At 46.5% G+C, this 20,679-nt stretch overlaps 1 protein-coding gene across 1 annotated transcript in view; it reads left to right on the plus strand.

Annotated features, from left to right (window-relative positions):
- The window catches only part of itga8 (integrin, alpha 8), a 253,980-nt gene that overhangs the window by 24,559 nt on the left and 208,742 nt on the right, over nucleotides 1-20,679 (plus strand). The window contains exon 7 of the mRNA XM_038797951.1: nucleotides 14,823-14,948. Coding sequence (XP_038653879.1) covers nucleotides 14,823-14,948 — 126 coding nt within the window. The remainder of the gene's footprint in view (nucleotides 1-14,822; nucleotides 14,949-20,679) is intronic.

Genomic DNA, 20,679 nt, shown 5'->3' on the forward strand with positions numbered 1-20,679 from the left:
CTGATTCACAAGAGAACCCTTTGCTGTGCTCTATTCTTAACTCAAAATGGGCGTGATTCTCCGCAAATGCGGAGAGTCGTAAAGGCTGCCGTGAAACTGGCCGTGTTTCACGGTAGCCTCCGCGCCCCCTCCCGGGACCCGATTCTCCACCCCCCCCGGTTGGGGCTAGCAGCGCGGCCCCGTGAAGAATGGCATCGCGGGCTTAGCGACGGTTGCTAAGCCCGCGCGCCAAGCGTCACAGCAGCTGACGCGCACGATGACGTCAGCCGCGCATGCGCGGGTTGGACGGCTCCAACCCGAGCATGCGCGGCTGACGTCAGCACGCATATGCGTCAAACCCGCGCATGCGCGTGCTGTCATGCCCCGCAGCCGCCCCGCGGACTGATCCTGCGGGGCGGCGGAGGAACAAAGAGTGCACGGGTATCGGACCCGCTGCCCGCGATCAGTGCCCACCGATCGCGGGCCCATGCCACCCTTGGCACGGCCGTGGTGCGGCCGTGCCAATCGGTGCCATGGTTGTCCGGGACGGCACTTTGCGGCCGTTTTCACGAACGGTGAGAGCAGGTGTGTTTGCGTTCGTGAAAACAGCCGTAAAGGCCTGGGAACTCGGCCCATCGGCCAGGGGAGAATCACTGTTCGCCGTAAAAAACGACGAGCAGCAATTCGTGTCATGGGGCGGCCATGGGGGAGGGGGGGGGAGAATAGCGGGAGGTCTGGAAAAATGTTGGAAGGCCCTCCCGTTATTCTCCGACCCGTCGTGTGCAGCGGAGAATCGCGTAACTTTTTGTAGAAGACCAAGTCCTGCAGCAGTGCTGAGTAGGGGAATTTGCTGGCTATAAAGAGTTTCATTCATTTCTTTATCTTCACGCGTAAGGGTTGGAGTGAACTGACCCTTCACTTTGAGGTCTATGCCCTCTGCCCACTGTTGCTTTATTTTTGATGCCTGGATTTCTACTTCATGAAGCCAGTCCAATTTGTCCGCTTAGATAGACTAGAACTGGTTATCGGAATATTTGGTTTCTCCCAGGAAATTGTTCGTTTGAAATGCTGTATTTCCAATTTCCTGGACATCAAAATGGTTGGAAGCATGTTCCAGCTTTCTTCTTTTAAATTGTACTTTAGCTCTGCAAAATTGTTTAGAATGCCCACTCTTGCCACAGATAAAGCATTCGGCCTCCCCTGCTGGCTACAGCAGCAGTGATGCTGTTTTTCGGCACTGCATCAGGAACATTTTCTTCCCACCGATTTGGCAGTTTTGGTGGACTTTTTTGCTGGCTTTTCAGTGGGTGGAGCTCGCAACTTTGGGCCTGCATACTGGATCAACCCCTCCTGAGCCTCAATTTCTCCCTGAAATACACCCTGATCCTACTTGCATAGCTCCGTTCACGTTGTAAACTTTCTTAACATTAAATCCTTCTGGGTTTGTAAGAAATCTGAAGGTGCTTCATTAAGCACACCGACTACAATGCGGTCACAAGTTAACTCATGTTTTAAAGCTGTACAGCTTTAATTATTAACACTCCATTTAAGTTGTTCATAAACAAATCAATGGAATCGCCCAGCCTTTGGCTCCTTTGGTTGAATCTCACCCATTAAATGACCAGATTATTCTTAGGGGTAAAGTAATTATTGAAAAACGTCCTTGCAGGAGGTCAAGACCAACTCAACTACTTGTCTTTCCAGAACATAATCAGCTATGGTCCCAATTACATATAAAAGGATACTGGCCAGATGTTTTTGTGTTCTTTCCTGTAAGCCCAAAGCTGTTTGATACTTTCCAACCATCGCCTCCAGAGCTTGCATAATTGTTCTTGCAGGGACCCTTGATGTGTTTGAAGGGCTTTGGAAGGGATAGTGTCTGGTCAATGGTTGTCGACATCATGAGTGGTTTTCTCACTGTCCCCTACCCCTGATTTTTATCCTTCTTCATGCAAAGATGAGCTTTTCTAGGTCTTCATCCATGGGTTACCAATCTATGGTCTCAGTTTTCTGAAACTGTGACCTCCAATGCTGTCATCATGTTTTGGGCTGTTTACACAGTTTGGACTATTACCATGGTTTGGCTTGTGTTTGGTTTTCTGACCAGAATAAGTTTCTCCTAATCCATGAGTGACATGGAGATAGTCAGTATTTAGTTTTTCTTGAAATTGTTTATTTAGAGCTATTGGCATCTAAGACCTCATGGTAAATATGTTGTTCTCTTTGTATATACTGTTCTCCCTCTTGCTCTCTTGTGATCTCCTGGTCATCTGACCCTGATGCCATACAGACATCATCATTATCATCAGTTCCTGATTAAACTAACCATTAACCCTTTACTCTACAATTAGCTCTTCCTGGCTGCAGGGCTGAGTTTGACAGTCTTGGGGACTTATGGGAAAAAAGATTTTACAGCATAGCATTGATCTTTTGGCACTGGTGCTCTCTCATTCCTTACCAATACATCCTCCGGTTTGGTCCAGTAGCAGCACATTCACAAGAACTGATCATTTGGTCAGTTCTCTTTTCCGAATTACAACAGCTGAAAATTGTGTTCGTTTTCAGGAGGGAATTTTTATTTGTGTTCTGCTGAAACACATTTACATATTACAAAATCTGTCCTGAAACAACATATTTCAGAAGGGAAACTTGGTTCTGTCTGATTGACACAGCTGGAAATAGCACTATTACAAAAGATGAGCATTTAATTGAAATGTCGAGTCCACTGCCTGTGAGTAACCTAATTTTGAATAAATAAAACAAAAGCAGAAAATACTGAATAGTCTCAGCAGGTCTGACAGCATCTGTGGTGAGAAGAGGCAGCTTTGACAAAGAGTCATTCAGGCACATAACGTTAGCTCCCTTCTCTCTCCACAGATGCTGTCAGACCTGCTGAGATTGTCCAGCTTTTTCTGATTTTGTTTCAGATTTCAGCATCCGCAGTCATTTTCTTTCTCTTTGAATAAATGAAAATTATTTGAAAGAGCTATCCAGAACGCTTTGCTAGTTGTATTGATGTGAATGCACAATTATTCACAGCTAAATTTGCAATTGTTGAAGCAGACAAGCGATCACTGCTGGGGGCAGCAACATGTGAGTCACTGCAGATAGTACAGCGAATATACGATACAGACACCGACTGCACAGACATCGACTATACAGATACCGACACTGACTATATAGCGATGGTGCACACAGCAGCCATAGATGCAAAGTCAATACAGACTCCAGAGAAACAATCCAAGACTCAGGCCACAGCTCCGCACACAGCCAATTACAAAAAACGGTCCACTGTAAGGGTGGTGGATCTAGAAGATAGAGGTGCCCTCGAGAATGGGAAACAATGCATAAATACCAAATTGGAAGTCGGCAGAAACAAAGTCTTCAAAGGGAAGCCAATGGCTACTTCAGAAGATGACTTTAAGAGTTCTGGAGGCAAATGTCTCCTCGAAAAGAAACACGACGGTGATGTCAATGGTGCTCGTCAAACACCGAACAGAAATGTCGTGCCAGAACAATAGAAAACAAGAATGGGCAGGACAACAAGTGTTTGCAAAGCATGGAAAGAAATCAAATACGCCAAAAAGCATTGATCTTCAGCGACAAACAAATAACAACTGGCACAGTGTAGCATATCATTGCCTCACAAAAGAAAATTATGAACTTTCGGAATTGAAACAGCATCATGAGCTAGAAATGAAGGAATTGGAGAAGACAAAAGCTGGGCTACGAGAAGAGAAGAGGGAACTAAGAAATCTGCAACTTGCCTCTCAGTTACAACGAGCAGAAATAGTCCACCATAGCAGAAACAGCTTATTGAGAAAGATCGGCAAGCCGTAAACCAGCTGAACACAAAGGTGAACTCCCTTCAGCACAGTATTGAGTCTCTAGAGAGACAGAGAAGTCACGTGAAAGGGAATTGCCTTGAATTGGAGAACAAACTTATTCAGTCGAAAGAAGCATTTGAAGCAAGGGAAGACAACAACAGAAATGCTGTGTTTAAACTGCAGAAACTACAAACTGAGATAGGTGAATTGCATCAGAAAATCAAGCAACTGAACATCCAGAAGGAAGAGCTAAATAGAAAGACAGGAGATATGGAAACCTGCCTACAAGAGAAAAAGGCAGAGCTGCAAGTGGCGATGGATAATCTGCGAGAACAGCAGCTCAGTGCAAAGAATAGCACACTCAAGCAACTAGAGGAAAAGCTGAAAGGGCTGTCTGACTCTGAAGAGGTTAAAAAAGAGCTGAGTATCCTGAGTCGATGGAAGGTGTAGCATCAGAAGGGTCTGGATCACAGGACACATCCAAAACTCTGGAGGTACCTCTGCTGGAGAAGAACCACTCATTACAATCTGAAAATGCAACTCTGCAGATCGCCAACAGTGACCTCAGTTCCAGCATTAGATCTAGGACAACAACTTCAGTTCAAAGTCTAGCATATGCAAGGCATAGATACCGAGAATCAGAAACTGCGGGACACACTTGAGGAATGCAAAACAAGGCGCCTGCAGAAGCCAAGAATCAGGAAGTAACAATAAAAGCACTTCAAGAAAAAATCGAAAGCAAAGCAGAAAGCCGTGCTCTTAGGAAAGAGCAGAAATTACAGAATGACTTCACGGAAAAGGAAAGGAAGTTGCTGGAGACTCAAACATTTTTGGCCTCCAAATTTGAGGAGACTGATCATAAGGTTCAAGTGCTACAGACAAACCTGGAATCAACTCAGACTGAGCCATGTGATTTAAAAGCAAAGTATGATGCAGAATCAACTGTCAAAGTGGATGAAGTTGAAGTTATCAGGACAGATCTGGAAAGAGCAAATCAGAAAACAGAGGTGGTTCAAAGAGAGACAGAAACCTTACATGACCAACCTTCCTAAGCTAACAAATCCCTGCAGATGGCCACCCAGACCCAGAAAGCTCCTGGTGTGGAACAAGCTATCGAAGTGTTAACATAATCAAGTCAGGGAGTTGAGCAGGCGGCAAAAGACCATGAGATATTACAATGAGTTGAAGATGTACAGAGGTTGCAGGAAAACCTAACCAAACTCCGTGAAACCTCAGAAAGTCAGGTCTCACAATTAGACCAGTTCATGCTCGAGAAAAATATTGATCAAGGTGCGTATAAATACCAAGCCTGCCCTGAGAGAGAAAACAGAAAAGAACAAGAGTTCTTCATGCTTCAGCAACAGATCTTTCAAGAAGCAAGAAGTCAATAGTTCTTCAAAAATAGAGCAAAGAAAGCAAGAGGTCAACACATATTTCAACACAACAAACACAGGAAAGAGACCACTTCAGGCAACAAATGCGGTTCAACAGCAGAAGCCTGATCGATTGAACTGTTGAACAGTTACTTTCGCATGCATGCAGTTTTACATGACTAAATTCAATGTATCTGTGCATAGTTTGAATGGAACTGATTATGATTCAAAATGATTTTGAAAGAAAGGAGGATGTGATGATAGAAAGACTATCATCTGTATATAATGTGAGTAGATCATCATCATCTCTATGTGTGTTCTAAATTTTATGGGCTGGATTCTCCGCATCCCGACGCCGAAATTGCAGCCAGCGCGGGGGGGGGGGGGGGGGGGGGGGGAAGAATCCATTTTCCCGCACGGAATCGGGACTGGCGCCGGTACCCCGCTTCTGCAGGCCTTGAAAAGCAGAGTACTCAGAGAGTACGCTGTGCCGCGTAGGACCTACCTGTGGCAATTGCCAGAGGCCGGCTCTGCCATTCTCCGCCCCCGACCAGCCAAAGTCCCGATTGTGTGGATCTAATGTGGTCTAGCCAATCAGGATACGCGTGTGGCGGTTTTGGACTCAGTCCGCTGGGGGCGGGCCGATCGGAGGGCAGGGGGGAACCTTATAGGCGGCCGGGAAATGTTTGTGTGGGTGGACAGGGTTGGGCATGCGGCCGATCGGGGGGGTTTATTTTTAGGGTCCAGCTCCGCAGTCTGAGACTGCCATGGAGCATGCCCCAGCCGCTGGAGGCCGTCGCCGTGTGCACATGCGTGGCCTCCAACCCGGAAGTGTGGGGGCTCGTGTCTGCAGCAAAAGCTGCTAGATCTACGCCTGATCCCTGCTAGCCCCCTGCAGGGCTAGGATTTTGTGGCCCAAACTTCACAGTTTTGACGCCAGCGTGGGGGACATAGTCCCAGTAACGGAGAATCCAGCCCTATATGTTTTTCTGTCATAGTTCTAGCATCCGACTAGCAGGAGGTGAGAGTATGCATGCATGTGACCTGGACACACCATGTGTTACAGGACAAGATGTTAGTAAGGAGTTGATATCAGTCGCATATTAGGGTTGCTCTGTAATATCTTAGTGTAAGTTAGCATTAGACCATTATTTTCATCCGTATTAATCTTAGACATTATAGTAATCTTTTAGTGCTCCGAAAGCTAGTGATTTGAAACAAACCTGTTGGACTTTAACCTGGTGTTGTAAGACTTCTTATTGTGCTCACCCCAGTCCAACGCCGGCATCTCCACATTATTTTAGAGTAGTGTTAGTAATAAATAGTTTTATTGTAAAACTAATGTTCTTTGTTAACACTATCACATCAAGACTCAACATCAGCATAATCAAAGAACATTACCCTCTTGAGGGCAGGACTTCCTTTGCTCTGAGAGTCAAAAGTCCCATGATTACTTCATTAAGGCTGCCCCCAGTGAAGCTCCTGAGAGGGTGGGGTCATGGAAGAAGGGGGCGCGGGCAAGCAATACCCCACCTTGTCCACCTTCCCCTCACCCCACCCCCACTACCCCAAAGTTACCCTTAAAATTCAGCCTCTAATGTTTTGATGCAGAGAGCTTAAATACTAAAAGGTTCTAATGCTTTACTGGGGAAGAATTCCAAATGGAGACGAATATACATCTGTTTTTGATTCTTGCTGGTAAAGCATTGTTCAGATGTATTTATGTTTTAAAATTTGTTCATTCCTCTCCAAGAATTTGTAGAGAAATTTATGCCAGCCCCGTAATAAATTATTAAAATATAGTGCACCTATACAGTAGCAATTATAGGGACTGAGAATAGAATGTAGTCCCTGCCCCATTGCTGAAGAAATCATTAACTGAAAAATTGTTTGGTAGCAACCTGGAACTTCACATTCATATTTACACTATGATGCTCCCCTTCTCAAGTTAATGTAGATTGGTGATGTCAGTGGAAAGAAAACATTATTTTGCTCTATTTTTACACAGTATTTTTACACAGAGGGTGGTGGGTGCCTGGAACTCGCTGGCGGAGGAGGTGATGGAAGCAGGGATGATAATGACGTTTAAGGGGCATCTTGACAAATACATGAATAGGATGGGAATAGAGGGATATGGACTCCGGAAGTGTAGAAGATTTTAGTTTAGACGGACAGCATGGTCGGCACAGGCTTAGAGGGCCAAAGTGCCTGTTCCTGTGCTATACTTTCCTTTGTTCTTTGCTCTTTGTTCTTAGGTCTGACCATCTGAATTTATTATGCAAGCAAGCATCTATGTTCCATGCATTGATAAACCTTTACATTTGAAATGAGAAATCCTGTAAGTCAGTGATTTCTGTTGTTTCTGGTGTCAGAGTTCACATTCATTGGCATCACCTTTTTAAAAAATTGTGTTTGAACAAATGAATCAATGGAAGCTTTACAGGGAATAAATTAATTCTCTTGCATGCTGTATGTTGTGTAAGAACAAAGATGCCACTAGTAACTTTTGCAATATTGAGCAGTTATAGGTTGGGCCCATTGGCATTTAGAAGAATGAGAGGGGGCAGCACGGTGGCGCAGTGGGTTAGCCCTGTTGCCTCACTGCGGCGAGGTCCCAGGTTCGATCCCAGCTCTGGGTCACTGTCCGTGTGGAGTTTGCACATTCTCCCCGTGTTTGCGTGGGTTTCACCCCCACAACCCAAAGATGTGCAGGGTAGGTGGATTGGCCATGCTAAATTGCCCCTTAATTGGAAAAAAAAGAAGAATGAGAGGTTATCTTGCATATAAGATCCTGTGGGAACCTGATAGGGTAAATGCTTGTGGGGGAGATTAGAACAAGGCACACATTTTCAAAGTAAGAGGGTCTGCCTTTTAAGATGGAGAAGAGGAGAATGTTTTTTTTTCCAGAGGGTCATTAGTGTGTGGAATTCTCTTCCCCAGACAGAAGTGGAGGCTGGGTGATTGCGTTTATTCAGGGCAGAGTCAGACACATTATTGATAGATGAGGGAATCGAGGGTTATCGGGGCAGATGGAAAAGTGGAGTTGAGACCACAATCGGATCGGCCATGATCTTATTGAATTGTCTAAAAGGGCCAAATGGCCTACTCCTGCTCCTAGGTCCTATGTTCCTATGTAAATTTAATTCAGGTAAACCTGTATTATCACCCAAGGCCATTTTCATAGCGAACTGGGGCTTTAGATTACCTCTTTTGTGTCACAGAGCATTTAGAGTTACCGGTGTTACCTCTGAATGAATAAGTATTCACTAATTATTTCATAAGCATTAGGGAAAGAATCATATTTAATAATGCAGGTTAATGTATTCACTTTTCAGATACAGCTATATAAAGATCACTTCTGGGTGCATTGATTTGCCCAGATTTTACCAGCTGATCAATAAAAACCCATCTTGTCAATGGAGGGCAAAAGGTTAAAATTATATAGCAGAAGAATTTTAACGGGGTCCCATGTGGTGAACAAAGTGTTTGCTTTGTGCAGTCATTTCCATTCTATAAATAATACAGTCCAAGGAATTAAGTGACGCCAGAATGATTAGCCTTTCAAAGTAATGTGGCCCATTAGCAACCTGACTGCCTCACAACCGTCACCCGTGGTTAAAACTGATGTGCCAGGTTTTACCTCAGGCCTGCTAGTGAGCAGCTGATCTAACCTGAAGTTGCATGCTGCAGTTGGTCTTTTTATCACAAGGTGAGCAAAGATTTGCAACATGCTGCGAGTGCTCCCAGAATCAAATAATCAGCTGCCATTGGAGAGAGAAACAGAGTTAACGTTTTGAGTTAACGGATCGTGCGCGCCTTGGAGCGAGCATTTGAGGGGTGAGTGTTTGTGTGAGATGTGTGTGTATAAGGGAGAGAGATGTGTGTGTCCAATATGAGAATCAATTTTCCAGATCGCTCCTCCCTTTAAAAATGACAAAATGTGAAACATAGGTTTTTTTTAAGGAAGAGATCTTTTTAATTATTGCTAGGTTCGGTTCTCCTAAAATGGGGACTATTTCCAGGGGTTGATGTGAAGGGGCCATGGGAGGGTCCATGGCTTGGCCAGGGCATAATGTATGGGGGCCACGTGGCTGGAGAATGTATTTGTGACTGCGTGCATCTTCCTAATTCCTAAAATATATATAGACATAGCTAGAAAAGGCTTGCTTACATTTGATTTCTCTGTTTGCACCTTTTACGTAGCAAAAAGGGGGTGTCGGCATTATGAGAGTCTTTGGGGTCACCAATGCTCTTGGAAGGCCACTAAGGGGTTCAACAGCTTTAAATGTTTGAGGAACCCTGCCCTATGATATCAAAAGAGAGGATACAACAAGAGAGTGTTTGCCAGTGATCAGAGAGCATGCTTTACCTTTGAATTATGGACCTTGGGTGGGTTCCCAATGCTGGATGGCCAATGGGAGACCCTCCAGCATTGAGAGCGCAGCAGCCCCTTTGTCAGAGGTCCGCAGTGCAGATGTAGGTAAGAGAGAGAGAGGGCATGTCAAGATGGAGGCGCCATTGAAAAGTCCCGAAACTGTATTCCATAAAAACTGGCCACAACTGCGGGGAATGCCATTGTGGAGGTGAAACCCCTTCAGTGTGCAACCTGTGGCAGCAGCAGCGATGGCCATTTATTGGTCACAGACTAGTGAAAGGGGTTGGGGGGGGGGGGTTGGGGTTGGGAGGGTGGTTGATGAGGTGACCAAGGCAAATTTCTCCAAGGTCAGCCACCTGCTTTCATCTGCTGTGTTCCAACCATCGTGATGGTTCTGCCTACCCGACTGGAAAATTCCAGTCCGTGGCAGAGGGACCTTAATTGACCCTTTAATAGACTCAATTACCGACCACTTGCCTGTGGTTGACTGCTCCAGCCCTGAATTGGCATGCTCTTAAATGGCCCTGAGGTGGGAACAGCTGGTCGGTGTCCTGAAACTGAGGGCAAGCCTGTCTCTGGTCAAGTTCCCTTCGGAGATCCAAACTTCTGCCCCATGCACCAGATGTAATTATTCCTAAAATCAATCTTTAAAACATAGAAATAAGTTTTGAATTAAACAATTAAATTTTAAGCAGTTACAAACGTCCTTTTACCAGAACACTTTATAAATAGCTACAGTTATCTGGATTTGCCAATATTTCAACTGCATTCCAAACTGGATTACATATGGGCGATGCCAGAGAGAACCTCATTTCTTAATAAAATAATGTTCCATTGCTCAATGTTTCAAACATTCAGCTGTGAAAAAATCTAATCCAGTCTTTTTACGTTGCAATGAAAACATACATTACTTGCATGACATACCCGAGCTCCCATATTCCCTTTATGCTTTTCTCCTGGATTTTAGTGAGATGAATTGAATTGTAAATCAAGAATTGATTTTACTTGTAACATATGAACTAGCAGAATACAGTTTACATCAAGTTTCAATTTCTTGTGTCATGATCCGAATAATAGAAAATAACAGCAAACGGGCGGGATTTTCCAGCCATGCCTAGGCAGGTTCCCCCACAGTGGATGTGGTGAGTATGCCAAAAGTCCATTCACTTTGGCAAGGCCGGAAGATCCCACCAGAAGGCAGGGCCAGAAAATTCCGGCCTATGCCTGTTGGTAGGCTAAATTCATTTTATGACAGGAATGGAATTTTCCACGCAACCCGCCGTGCTTTTGGTGGCAGCGGAGGCAGCCTCCCATTGGTCGATGACGGAATCTTCTCGTCCTGCCATTGTCAACGGGGTTGCCTGTTGAATACACCACTTGCCATCATAAAACCTGTGGCAGCAGTGCGCCGTCGGAGGGACAGAAGATCCCTCCGGCTTGAACAGTTGGAAAATTCCAGCCGATATTAGCAAAGTTAATCAACTCTGACCCCCAAGAAGAGATGCTTCTCCCTCTATGGCTGACGTACCCTTCACAAATTTCTGCAGACTGTTTGTCCTAGCCTGGAACCCAAAGACTTGGAGCAGGATTTATTTTCTTGGTGTGGTCCCCAATGTCAAGACCATTTCCAGTCCTGACTCCGCATTGCGTCAGTAGCTGAGAATGGCCAATCAATAGCTGAGGTGCATGCCCCAATTAAGGGAGGTGGGAGGACCAATAGGAGGCCCTCCAGCTCTGACATAATGGTACATTCACTGTCAGACATGGGAGCTGCCGATGTAGATAAGACAGAAGGAGTGTACCCCAAGTTGGTGGCACCCTCTGAAGTCTTTTTAATAAAGGTGAGAGTTATGCTGGCCACAATAGACTACTACATAGAGGAGAATATCCTTACCTGGGGGGTCTGTGTGGCTGCAGTGGCCCACCTCACAGTCATGACCACCTGGGGGGGGGGGGGGGGGGGGGGGGGGGTTAAAAATGTTATTTGGAGTGTTGGTCCCCAGTCTGCATCCAGGTGGTTGCCCCCGGCATTAATCAGGATTTGGCCACTGCAGGGGATCCAGACCACCCCCAGGAAAATTCTAGTGTCCTTAATATGCCACTTAAGGACTATCCTGTTCTACCAGTAGAGGGCCATATCAGTGGTAAGAGCCACTATGTTGACAGATCCCTTGCCTCCCATATCGAACTCTCACCTTGCTGGAGCCTGTCTGACTGGTCTCGGTGAGGCAACTTCCTTGGTTCTGGAGCCTCAATGGTTGCTCCTCCTCCTGGGCGTCCAAAGAACTAGCAGTGGCCATCAATTGACAGTGGTGCTGCTGGTAGTGAATAGATGCCAGAGACTGGCCGGGTGTTCTAGGAGGTAGGAGTTTTGTCATGAAGGCCCGAGGAGCCCTAATTGCAGGCAATTAAATGGCTATTCAGGTTTAAATCATCAGGGCTTCTGGGAATCTCTTCGAAGGGGCTGTGGACTGCCATTAATTTCAGTCTGCTGTGTGGAAAACCTGTTGTAAATCTATGTTGTACCATTCCCAGTGTCTATCAGTGCAAAAGACACGGCTGAAGCATTTACAACCATCTTCTGCCGGAAATACTCAGTGGATGATCCATCTCAGCCTCCTCCTGAGGTCCTTAGCATTACAGATGTCAGTCTTCATTCAACACAATTCACTCCACATGATATCGAGAAACAACTGAAAGCACTGGATACTGCAAAGGCTATGGGCCCTGACAATATTCCGGTAATAGTACTGATGATTTATGCTCCATAACCTGCAGCGCCATTAACCAAGTTGCTCCAGTCCAGTTCTGACACTGACATTTACCTGGCAATATAGAAAATGGCCGAGGTATGTCCTGTCCACAAAAAAACAGGAGGAATCCAACCTAGCCAATTTCCAAACCCCTCAGTCTACTCTTGACCATTAACAAAGTGATGAAAAGTGTTGTTGACAGAGCTATCCAACACTTCTTGCAGAGCAATAACCTGCTCACTGACACTCAGTTTGGATTCCGCCAAGGTCACTCAGCTCCTGACTTCAGTACAGTCTTGGTTCAAACATGGGCAAAAGAGCTGAAAGTCAGAGGTGAGGTTAAAGTGACTGCCTTTGACATCAAGGCAGCATTTGGCTTATTGTGGCATCAAAGAGCCCTAGCTAAACTGGAGTCAATGGGAATCAGGGGGAAACTCTGGCACAAAGGAAGATGGTTGTTATGCTTGGAGGTCAATCAAGTCAGTCCCAGGTCACCGCTGCAGACATTCCTCAGGATAGTGTCCTAAGCCCAGCTGCTTTATCAATGACCTTTCCTCCATCATAAGGTCAGAAGTGGGGATGTTTGCTGATCGCGCAATGTTCGGCATTGACTTAGATGCTAAAACAGTCCACGTCCATATGCAACAAGACCTGGACAACATTCAGGCTTGGACTGACAAGTGGCAAGTTACATTCGTGCCACACAAGTGCCAGGTAATGGCCATGTCCAAAATGAGTGGATCCAACCATCTCCCATTGACATTCAATGGCATTATCATTGCTGAATCCCCCACAATCAACACCCTGGCGTTTCCATTGACGAGAAACTGACTGAATCTATCATATCAATACTGTGCTATAAGAGGTCAGAGACTGGAATCCTGCAGCAAAGAACTCACCTCCTGACTCGCCAAAGCCTTCCCACCATCTTCAAGACTCTAGTCTGGAATGTTATGGAATACTCTTCACTTACCTGGATGAATGCAACTCCAATAACACTCAAGATGCTTGACACTATCCAGGACAAAGCAGCCCGCTTGATTGGCAGCCCATCCATTATCTTAAACATTCACTTCTTCCATCACCAACACACAATAGCCGTGTGTATTGTCTACAACATGCATCGCAGTAACTCACCAAGGCTCCTGTGACAGCACCTTCGATATCCACGACCACTACCATCTAGAAGGACAAGGACAGTTGACACATTGGAACACCACCACTTGGCAGTTCCCCTCCAAGTCACTCACCATCCTGACTTGGAAATATATCACCGTTCCTTCACTCTTGCTAGGTCAAAATCATGGAACTCCCTCCCTACTAACACTGTAGGTATATCTACATCACATGGACTGTCGGGGTTCCAGAAGGCAGCTCACCACCACCTTCTCCAGGGCAAATTAGCCATGCCCACATTCCATAAAAGATACTTAAAAAACTTTTTTGCCATGCCATTTGAATATCTGTGAATACATGGGACAGGTTTTTCTATAGCCCGACGCCGGAATTGGGGAAGGCGGTGGTTTGACGCCTGGTCGCAATGCTCCGCCCCCTCCAAATTGGCATCATCGGGATGCGCGCCGCGTGTAGTCACAACCCTGGCTGCACATAATTATCGGGCCGACTCGCGATGCTCCACTTCCGATGGGCCGTCTTCCCAACAGCGCAGGCCACGTGTGGTCTCACCGGTCGGGAGCCCGGCTGCGGGGAGAGAGAGAGGGCGTGCGGACAGTGTCCAGCGCTGCCACACTCGGCCGGGATCTGTGCCGCTTGCAGGGGGGCTCCTGCCAGGGCTGGGGGAGTGATGGGGAGTGGCCAGGAGGTAGGCTATGGGCTCTGTTGACGTCGGCACTCAGCCTTGGGAACGGACAATCCAGCCCATGGCTTTTTAGTTACTTCTCTTCTTTTAGTTGGAAAAATGATGATGCCAAAATTACAAACCATCTAAACGATTCATGAAATTGCATTGCATAAAAACATTGTTTGAGATATGGCAGTAAGTGTTGTCAGTGGCTGGGACAAAATTCAAACTTTTTGTGTTGCTCCAGATGAGCATTAGACTAAAAATGTACCCTGTCCAGACTGGAAGGATTCCTTTATAAAACAAAAAAAAAATGACAACCATTTTGTTATGGGATGCAATTTGAATGTGTTTTTTTCCGTCCAACTGAGTATTTAAAAGTGTCCGACATTGTTTACATTTGTGTTAATGGTGAATTGTAAGGGTGAGTTTTAGTTCTGGACTCAGGTACATTGGTAAGTAAATGAATATTAATCACATTTATTTTACTTGAGATTAGTGAGTCTTTTAGTTTCACCTCATCTTGACTGATTAAAACATTGTTTGCATTGATTTTTGCTTTTAGATGGAAGATACTTGAAACTTCTGAAGTAAGCTGGTATCTGAAATCTGGCTATGTCAATGATGGATCATTGTGATAAACATTTGTGATATGATGCACATTAAGTATCTTTTTGGTTCATTTATGTCTTTTCAACCTGTTTTTGGACACAGGGCAGGTGATTACTGCAGGAATATTTGACATTTTAAATGGATATGACTTCAGAAATTTGAAACGTAGAGTGAATGGAGAACGACAGACTGGAGTGGCTCCTGCTGATTATGATGACAACTACCTAGGTGAGACTTGCTGAATCACTTATAAAAACTAACAATAAACAGATCCAAGCACATTATAACAGCTCCCTGGGAAGGCTAAATTCAAAGATGGTATTACTGATTATATAATAAGAGGCGAACACAGAATGGGTCAGTCAGCCCTTGAAGCTCCCTCTGATGAGTCATGATGGATCTGTCCTGTTTTGGCATCAAACCTGTTTTCTTCCATTCCCTCACGAATCTGTGTTCAGTTTAGTTGCCATCATTACATGTAAAGAGCATTTCAAAGTACAGCTTTTTTGTTGGCTCAGGGAGATAAGGCACAAAAAGTGAGTTGATGTAAAACCTCATAAAACTTTTTGAATCACAGAGCCAGCTCCATGGGGCTATACTGTCTACTCCGGATCCTGTTTATTGTATTCTTATAATTGGCCAGAATTACTTTAATGACATATTGCACTCTCTCAACCTGACGTGGTTCAGTGATTTGATAGAATGTCCCAATTATCTTTAGCAACACAGGAACAGGAGTAGGCCAATTAAACCCTGGAGCCTGTTCCACCATTCATTAAGATTATTGGTTGACCTGGGACCTAACTCCGTACAATTGCCTTTGTTCCATATCCCTCATTGTATTTGGTCAACAGAAATCTATTAGTTTCAGATTTGAAAAGTAACAAATTCCCTCACCCTTTGTGTGTAAAAGTTTCCTAATTTCACTCCTGAGAGCTCTATCCCTAGGTTTTAGATTATTTCCTCCGAGTCCTAGACTCCCCAACCAGCAGAAGTAGTTTCTGTTTATCAACCCTATTTCTCCCCTTTGATATCTTGAACGTTTTGATCAAATCACTCCATAATCTTCAAGATTCCAGGGAATACAGCTCTAGTTTGAGTAATCTCGCCTCGTCATCGAATCCTTGGATCCCAGGAATGATTCCGATAAATCTATGCTGCACTCCCTCCAAGACCAGTATTTTCCTAAGAGACACTGTGAGAAATGTTCATGACCATGTTTGAGGAATTTTTCGTCGCTGGGGGTTGGGGGGGGGGGGGGGGGGGAGGAATGAAAAGGGGAAAATCTTGCACAAACTATGATCTGTGAGGTGTGGAGAATGTGTTTTTAAAATTTATTTCTGTTCTTGTACCATTGAATATGTTTGGAATAAATGCATTTGAAAAAAAGTATGTCCTTCCTACGGTGTAGTTCCCAGAACTGCTCACAGTATTCTAGCAACTACATTTAATAGTTCTAGTCACTGGCTGGCTAGAAAGTCAGCAAAAGCTCCCTTCGCCTCTTTTCAGGACGGTCTTCTGCATTTGATTCCCATTAGGCACTTAACTGGGAAGCAACGGGTCTTGCCTGGGAATGTGTAATGTGGGGGAGGAAAGTCCCGCTCATTGAGAATTGCCAGCCAGTTGTAGGTTGGCAGCTTCCATTGGTTGTCAGCAGTGGCTGCGGCTGGTAATGCACCTACCCGAGGCCCAGGATCACCGATGAACCCAGGCCACCAGAAAATGATAGCAGACGTATAGGGGGTTGGTGCTTGTAGGTTGAGGGTCATGGGGGCCAGCAGCAAAGGCAGGAGGGTTAGCTCTAAGCAGGTGAATTCCAATGGTGGCAGAATGAGACTCTTAAGTGGGCATTAATTGCCAACATAAGAGCCCAAAGTGGCAGTGCAGTGGCAAAAGGTTCCCACGGGTTGTCCCACCACAATTTAATCGGGGCATAGGGTGGCAAGTGGCAGGGTCCCTGCCAGCCACTCTCTTGACCCCATGCTATCAAACCTGCCATTAGAGAGGCCATTATATTCTTCCACAGATGTGGGGCAGGATTCTCCGAGCCTCCACGCTGAAATCCCGATCGGCACGGGGCGGAGAATGCCCGCGGTAGAGTCCAACGGCGAGACGTGGTTCTCCAGCAACCGGAGAATCGGCGACAGTCGCGTGTACCGGTCGCCGTTGAAAGAGGCCCCCACGGCGATTCTCCACGGTCGACAGGCCAATTTCCTGCCGAGTCCTGCCGGCGTGGTTCCCGGATGGTTCCGCCTACGGGAGCTCAGTATCGCGGCTGCAGGGGCCGTCCTAGTGAGGGGGGGGGAATCAGGCTCTGGGGGGGGGGGCCTCCACGATGGCCAGGCCCACGATCGGGGGCAACCGATCGGTGGGCGCGCGTATTCCGGGTGGGGGGGCCCTATCTTCTTTCGCACCGGGCCCCAATAGGGCTCTACCATGTTGCGCGGGGGCCGGCACAAAAGCGCCCACTGCGCGCATGCACAGACCTGCGGCCGGAAGTGCTGGGGCCCGTATCGGCAGACGGAGTTGCGTGAAGCCCTCCAGCGCCGTGCTGGCCCCCTATGGGTTGCAGAATCGCTGGGCCAAGAGGCCCGTTGACTTCGGTGTTTATGCCAGCATCAACACATTGCCATGATTTTGGAGAATCCCAGCCGTGATCTAACCAGGGCTTTATTTAACCGTTCCACAAATTTTGCATTTTTATACTTTAGGTATTCCAGGAGCCTTTATTTTTTGTACATGTTCATGACATTTTCATGATTTTTTTTAACAAACATTTTAGTAAGGGATTTATGGTTTCAGAAGAACAGAAGATACAAATACATAATTCAGTGAACATTCAGTGAATAGTAAACATAATTCAGTGCATAACTGACATTTTAATGATTAATGTGCACGAGCCCTCGAGTCTCTTTGGACCTCCACTATTTCTCACATTTTCCAATTTGGACCCTACTCCATTCTGTAATTTTCAGTTGAAAGTGGATGAATTTACATTTGCGTATTTTGAAATCCACCTTCTTATTCAATTAATCTATCAATATCTCCATGCAATTTTATGCTTCCATCTACTTTGTTTGCAATACTGCAAATACTTTGAATGGCAATCTTAGATACGTGGCTTTCCACTCCATCATGAAAGTTGTGAACAAATACAATAAATACTTGACACCACTTGTCACATTCTGCCAGTTAGTGGTCGTGCACACTAACCCTTCTGTTTGTCTCCTATCACTCAGTTGATTTTCTAAGCAAATCAATAATTTGCTTTCAGTTCCATGAGCTTTAGTTCACACTCTCTTCTGAGGGGTTAAATGGAAGTCCATGTAAATTACATCCCATTATAATCCTATGTCCTCTGTTTTTGCTACCTCTTCAAAAAATTCAATTAGTTTACCGGGATTGTTGTATTATGATGCCTCCACTGAGTACCATGTTGTATGATGGATTCATATATGGTGTCTCAATTATGAGGAGCTTGTGATTTGTATGTTTAAGCATGAACGGTGTATTGTTAATCTATTTGCAGATCCTAGATATGGTCATGGATGGAGCTGCTTCTTCATGTAGGCTGCTTCCAGAGTGTACTCTCTGGGTCTATTACCATGTGGCTCTATACATCAAAATGTGGGCTCACTCCCCCTATCTTTATTGTAGACTCTTGTAATTTCCCGATAACAGATGGCAGGCTAACTGGTAGATTAGAATCATTGAATTTACAGTGCAGAAGGAGACCATTCGGCCCATTGAGTCTGCACCGGTCCTTGGAAAGAGCACCCCACTTAAGGCCCACAACTCGACCCTATCCCTGTAACCCAGTAACCCCACCTACCCTTATTTGGACACTAAGGGCAATGTAGCATGGCCAATCCAACTAATCTGCACATCTTTGGACTGTGGGAGGAAACCGGAGGATACGGAGAAAACCCACGCAGACATGGGGAGAACGTGCAGACTCCACACAGACAGTAACCCAAGCTGGGAATCGAACCTGAGACCCTGGCACTGTGAAGCAAATGTGCTAACCACCGTGCTACCGTGCTGCCCCACCACTGTGCTACCGTGCTGCCCCACTCCATGGGCGGGATTCTCCGACCCCCTGTCGGGTGGGAAAATCGCCGGGGGGGGGGGCGGCGTGAATCCCGCCCCGCCGTCGCCGAATTCTCCGGCACCGGAGATTCGGCGGGAGCGGGAATCGCGCCGCGCTGGTCGCCGGCCGCTCACAGGTTCTCTGGCCCGCGATTGGCCAAGGTCTCGCTGGTTCTTTGCCAGTCCCGCCGGCGTAGAGTAGACAAGGTCCATTACCGGCGGGACCTGGCGGCATGGATGGGCGCTGGGGTCCTGGGGAGGGTGCGGGGCGATCTGGCCCCGGGGTGTGCCCCTACGCTGACCTGGCCCGTGATTGGGGCCCACCGTTCCGCGGGCGGGCCTGTGCCGTGGAGGCACTCTTTTCCTACGCGTCGGCCGTGTCAGCCTCCACGATGGCCGACGCGTAGGTGAACCCCCCCCCTGCGCATGCACGGGGATGACGTCAGCAGCCGCTGACGCTCCCGCACATGCGAGGCTCTCGCCGGCCGCCGGAATCCCTTCGGCCCCGGCTGGCATGGCGCCAAAGGCCTTCCACGCCAGCGGGGCGCAAACCACTCCACCGCTGGCCTAGCCCCTGAAGGTGCGGAGGATTCCGCCTACCTTTGGGGCGGGCTGACGCCGGAGTGGTTCACGCCACTCCGTCCCGCCGGGACCCCCGCCCCGCCGGGTACGGGGAGAATCCCGTCCCATGTTTTCGTTCTCACACCTTTCTTTTTTTTTTAAATGTAGTGTACCCAATTCATTTTCTCCAATTAAAGGGTGATTTAGCGTGGTTAATACACCTGCCCTGCACATCTTTTGGGTTGTGGGGGCGAAACCCGCGCAGACACGGGGAGAATCTGCAAACTTCACATGGACAGTGACCCAGAGCCGGGATCGAACCTGGGACCATGGTGCCGTGAGACAGCGGTGCTAACCACTGCACTACCGTGCTGCTGCTCTCTCACACCTTTCATAAACGGCAGAATGACAGTTGCAATAGGGATGGTTCCCAAATGAAGTGAACCGTGGAAACTTGGGAACCGTGAACCGTGGGACCTGCAATTTTCTTCATTACTGTTATCTTGTTTATGTTAATTTTGGTAAGTGTGTGTCCCTGATTTAATATTAGCTTCCTTGGGATGTCCGGCATGTATTTCCTGTACTGTAAATACTGACGCAAAGGAATTAATCATCATACTTGCCACTCCTTAATTTCTCCACACTCGCAATGTTCAAGAGGATCACGTTGCTCCTGACAACACTCTTTTCTGATATAACTATAAAGAAATGCATCTTTATCTTTTTTTAAAATATTTTTATTCTCCTTTTTCACAATTTTTCTCCCTAATTTACACCCAACAACAATCAATAACCAACAACAAATATCTCAAACCCCATAACAGTAACAACGATCCCATCCTCCCACCATGCCCAGACATCAGCCGCATGTTAACATAAACAAATGACAAAGAAAAAAAAAGGAATCAGGGATTACCCATAGCCATCTTCAACATACACAGCCCCCCTCCTCCCCGCACCCCACCCACCCTTCCCCCCCCCCAACTAATGTTCGATGTTATCCAGTTCTTGAAAGTGCATGATAAATAGTGCCCATGACTTGTAGAACCCCTCCGAGCTTCCCCTCAGTTCGAACTTAACCTTCTCAAGGGTCAAGTATTCCAAACAATTCCCCTCGCCACGCCAGGGCACAGGGTGGAGAGGCCACTCTCCATCCCAGCAGGATCCGCCTTTGGGCGATCAACGAGGCGAAGCCTATGATATCTGCCTCCACACCCATTTCCAAACCTGGCTGGTCCGACACCCCGAATATGGCCTCCCGGGGACCCGGGTCCAGCTTCACATGCACCACCTTGGAAATTACCCTAAA

This window comes from Scyliorhinus canicula, chromosome 5 (genome assembly GCF_902713615.1).
Source record: "Scyliorhinus canicula chromosome 5, sScyCan1.1, whole genome shotgun sequence".
NCBI classification, from domain to species: domain Eukaryota; kingdom Metazoa; phylum Chordata; class Chondrichthyes; order Carcharhiniformes; family Scyliorhinidae; genus Scyliorhinus; species Scyliorhinus canicula.